This window comes from Anopheles ziemanni, chromosome 2 (assembly GCF_943734765.1).
Source record: "Anopheles ziemanni chromosome 2, idAnoZiCoDA_A2_x.2, whole genome shotgun sequence".
NCBI lineage: Eukaryota > Metazoa > Arthropoda > Insecta > Diptera > Culicidae > Anopheles > Anopheles ziemanni.
The window spans coordinates 32282499-32286761 of record NC_080705.1 but is presented as its reverse complement, the minus strand read 5'-3'; the positions used below and the strand labels follow the sequence as shown (position 1 = coordinate 32286761).

At 49.8% G+C, this 4263-nt stretch overlaps 1 protein-coding gene across 1 annotated transcript; it reads left to right on the top strand.

Moving 5' to 3' along the window:
* Positions 1 to 520: 520 nt before the first annotated feature.
* Positions 521 to 1259, top strand: LOC131288672 (uncharacterized). The gene is made up of 2 exons (XM_058317834.1): positions 521 to 840; positions 929 to 1259. Exons 1-2 carry the CDS (start codon positions 521 to 523, stop codon positions 1257 to 1259), a joined length of 651 nt encoding a protein of 216 aa, XP_058173817.1.
* Positions 1260 to 4263: the final 3004 nt, after the last annotated feature.

Genomic DNA, 4263 nt, shown 5'->3' with positions numbered 1-4263 from the left:
TACCTGTGGCCACCTTTACCTACCGAACACTGACGTGCCGAGGGTACAGCGGACAGGTTCGAACGTGTCACCAGCGCGAGGTTGCAATGTTTGCGATCGTGTTTGTACGGCAACGCCTACGATTTTGTATCCCGCAGCATCCATCCGGACTACCTCGACGAAGGGACGGTGCCTGCTGCACCCTCTTGTCAGGCAAGACCGGCTGCACTTGTGTGGTACGGGGAAGGAGTTCGCCCTGCCTGAACCATCTGTGTGTGCTAGTGAAAGATCTCTGCCAGGGCAGGTCAATTCAACCAGAACCAACCGAATTCCTTCTGGGTATTTAAAATAAGCACACCGGAGATGGTTCATCATTCGTCATTCGAATTCTCTGCTGTGCAGTCAGAACCATATCTCGGGTCAGTGTGTTCCGACTTCCACTTATCTGAGGCATTCTTATCAGTCCCAAGTGACACACGGTCAGTGACATTATCAGTGAACCTTCCAGTACTCAGTGACCAGCAGGGAACAACCATCAACCATGTGCAGCTACGCCGAACAGAACGTCAGCAACCGCGACGGCATGTGCTGGTGCTTCGAGGAGATCAGCCTCATGATTTTGGTCCAACGGATCCTGATGTACCTGTGGTATCGGCTACTGCTGAAAATGTTCCCTCGGTTAAGTGTGATGCCGGGCTGCCACGACTGCACCGGACCACGGCGTAGTCTTCCCTGTGGCCAGCTTGCGGATCAGTACTGGAAAGCGTCGTACTTTTCCCGAACGCTACAGCAAACGGCAGGACGTCGTTGCTGCGATGTGAAAGCACACCATCAGGCACCATTCTCTACCGTCGGCTTTTGGTAAGTTCTCGTCCCGAAAAACAAGTTTCCAGAGTGGAATCCAGACATTTTTCTAACCACTCTTTTGTTTCCCCCTTTTCTGTTACAGTAATCACCAACCGATCGAACCGGCATGCGTTATCGAAGAGCTTGCCGAGCTGGACGAGCAGGAACAGTTCATGATGAACAGCAGCGACATCAGCCAGCTCTATCAAAGCACCTTCCTGGAGGAAGACTACGACGAATGCTTCCTCTCGGAGGACATTGTCTGGGATGCACCGGTGCCGGAGCTAAAGCGGAAACCCCTCCAGGAGTACAGCGAACCTGCACTACTGCTGAACGACTACTACATCGACGACGATCTGGACGATCATCTGTACGCGGCCGAGTTCCAGTCGGCGATCGGCAACAGTTTGTTCTGCGATACGCTGCTCGACTAGTGGTGGCGGAAGTGGAGCCACACACGTTAACGTTGTGATATATAGTCTTGCTGTAAATACGTCACTAGGCATAGTTACACAATAGTTTTCTAGTTGTAAGTTGTTGCACATAAGAAAATTTTACATTAGTAGGAAGAAGAAGTGAGAAGAAGCTAGAATAAACTAATATCAAACATTACATAGTTTTTTATCCATGGATCCATTTCATTTTGAATCCCAACGATAGACTAGTTCCCCGTAGAGCTCTTTTATATCCACTTCATCCAACCAGGTCTGCACAAGCCTAGTATCTAGATAACATCTCTTGCAGATTAGCAGATTGAAATTAAAACCAACAATATCGATTCGCAACTATTCCTGACAGTATTCCATTACATTACGAAGCCACAGCCCCCGTTGTGGCCGTTTGTTTTGCATGGTTTGCATTGTGCAATTTACTTTTCAATTATCTGTTATGCAAAATGTGGTTCACTGCGTCACAAAACTTGAACCGACCCAGGTGTCCAGTTGCCCTCTAATCCAACGCAATCCCTCCGTATGGGGAACGGGTCGGGTACGTCAAGTTCAAGCTACACCGGACAGTTGGTCAAACTTGGGACCGTTGGTCAAAACCAAACACACAGAAAACCGAAGGACTTGCCCCTTAGCCACTGGCTGAGCTGACCCTAGACCTCTCCGGTTGCGCTGGAGTGGATTGAAAATGAAGACGATACGATGTTAGTTCAAAAATCCACTCACCGGAGTGAACCGGTTTCCCATTCCGCTTCCTTGGCCTCCGTGCTGTTTTGGTTTCGGGGAACCTCTCCAGTGTCCTGAATCGCTTTTACAGCTTGCGGTAATACACTCATCGTGCTCCACCGCTCGCCGTCGTCCACTCTTGCTTCAGCCGTTCGGAAAAGGAGGTCAGAAAAAGTGCAACACTGCAAAATTGCAAGGCACTGCATATCGCTGTGGGGTGGACGGAAAAGTTGGCGTTGTTTTTTTTTTTTGTACCTTCATCCTCGGTCGATACGGTCGCCAGTGTGTTTGTCCGTCGAATGGAAAGTGGGCAGCACGAAGAACGGAAAAAGCGAATCACACGCCTAGTACAACGGACACGTGGAATAAGCCAGATTAGTGCTGGGCCACTGACATTTACGCTTTCGTTGGAGCGATTTTTTTACGATCCTTTTTTCCGCCTTTTTTCTTTCAATTGCTTCCTCTTTTCCCTCATTCTTCTTCTCAGTGTTTTAACCGGCCATCGCCCAGTTCGTGCTGTGTCAACCCTGGCCGAGCAAATAGAGTGGACCGAGGACTCGGCACAGGATTGAACTGGACTGGAAATGAAGTGAGGGAGAAAAAAACCTGATCGATATCACATTCGCTCGTTCGGGGGTGGAGGTGGAGGGCCCTTCGGGGGACCCCATGTTTGATGGCACTGATTTTCTACTTCAACCGCAGGTCCTAGTTGGTTCCACTTTTTCAAAGTCTCTCCATCACCGCCCCGCTCCATCCGTCCCCCCCGGGCCGGTTGACCACGTTTTAATGGACTAGCGTTCGGTATGGTACGTGTGTATGTGTGTGTGTGTGTGTGTGTGTGTGTGTGTGTGTGTGTGTGTGTGTGTGTGTGTGTGTGTGTGTGTGTGTGTGTGTCCTTGCCGTGGAGAAAGCGAGGTCGATGGGAAAAGCCAACCACCACCGAGAAGAAATGGTCACGCGAACCCCGGGACGCACAAAAACAATCACAGCGCCGGTGAGATGGATGGATGGAATTATTTTCCACTTCGTTGAGCGGTACACGAATAAAAAGCACACACACAAACACGTACATACACACGTTTGACCGCTAATTTGCTGTGGTTCCCCCGCACCGTCGGAAAACGGAAAGATCATAACTTGATTTCGACCACGGGCGGGCGTAATGAGATTTTCCGTCGTCGGAATCGTTGTCGTGCTACACACTCGCACACACACACACCATATGGTCGATCCTATATGATTGAGTTGCGTTTTTCCATTGCGGCAACGAGATGAAAACCACACAAAACAAAAACCCCATTCGCGAATGTGAAACCAATCTGTTACGATGCGTGTTGTTGGTGGTTTTGGACAAAAACAAACTGTTGTGTGCAGTTTGTGGAACGTGTTATTGTTCGCACAACCGACACAGTTGATTCGCCGGAAGTGGAAAAGTAAACTAACGGTTGCAATGTGTGAACCGAATTATGGTATGGTGAAAATCCTTTAATACGATAACAGTCCCTAAGTCCGACGTTAAATCCCGAAAGATACCGAACATCTTTTCGCCAAGCGGCAAAGCGGACTAGTGTCAGTCCAACACTAATTTCCGCGCTAATGGAACAGGCCGTAGACGTCGTTTCGTTTAACAAATTTCCGAGCCTTGTATAGTTCCGGGCCAAGCCAACGCTACGAAGCAATCTACCGGAAAGGGATTAATTGGTGAAACTTATCAGGAGCCATAAATTAATTCACGCGCTGCCTTTTCCCCCTGTGTGTGTGTGTCCCCGGGGAGTGGCAGCAATTTTTCAGGCTCTTACTTGGGATGTTTGGGATTTCGTTTTGCCCCAATCTCATCGGCAAGAGTCAGCGAGTGACAATCCCGGGCGAGAACCGTGTGACTGATGAATACTAATCCTCCGGTGATGTGACGTACTGCTGTGATGGCCTGTGAGTCCGAAATTAAACGGATGACAGAACACGCCGCGGGGTCCGTCCGCTTCTCGTCCGTGCCGTAAAATGTTCACCTTCCTTGTCCTTTTCCACGGTGAATACTGGCACTGAGTTCAAACGTGGGGGACGCATCGGGATGAACGGTTGGACAGTTTCGATCACGACTGAACCGGCTTGGAGTTGAGATTACGGGAACGCCGGAGTTTTGCCCCGTAGGTTGGATGTTCCCGGTTCGTTGGTGGAAAGAAAAGACCGCACCGGGAGTGGCGCACACGTGTACCAGCATTCCACTGGGGAGTGGTTGGTGGTGCGCCTTCCATTTCCGGAGGATCAG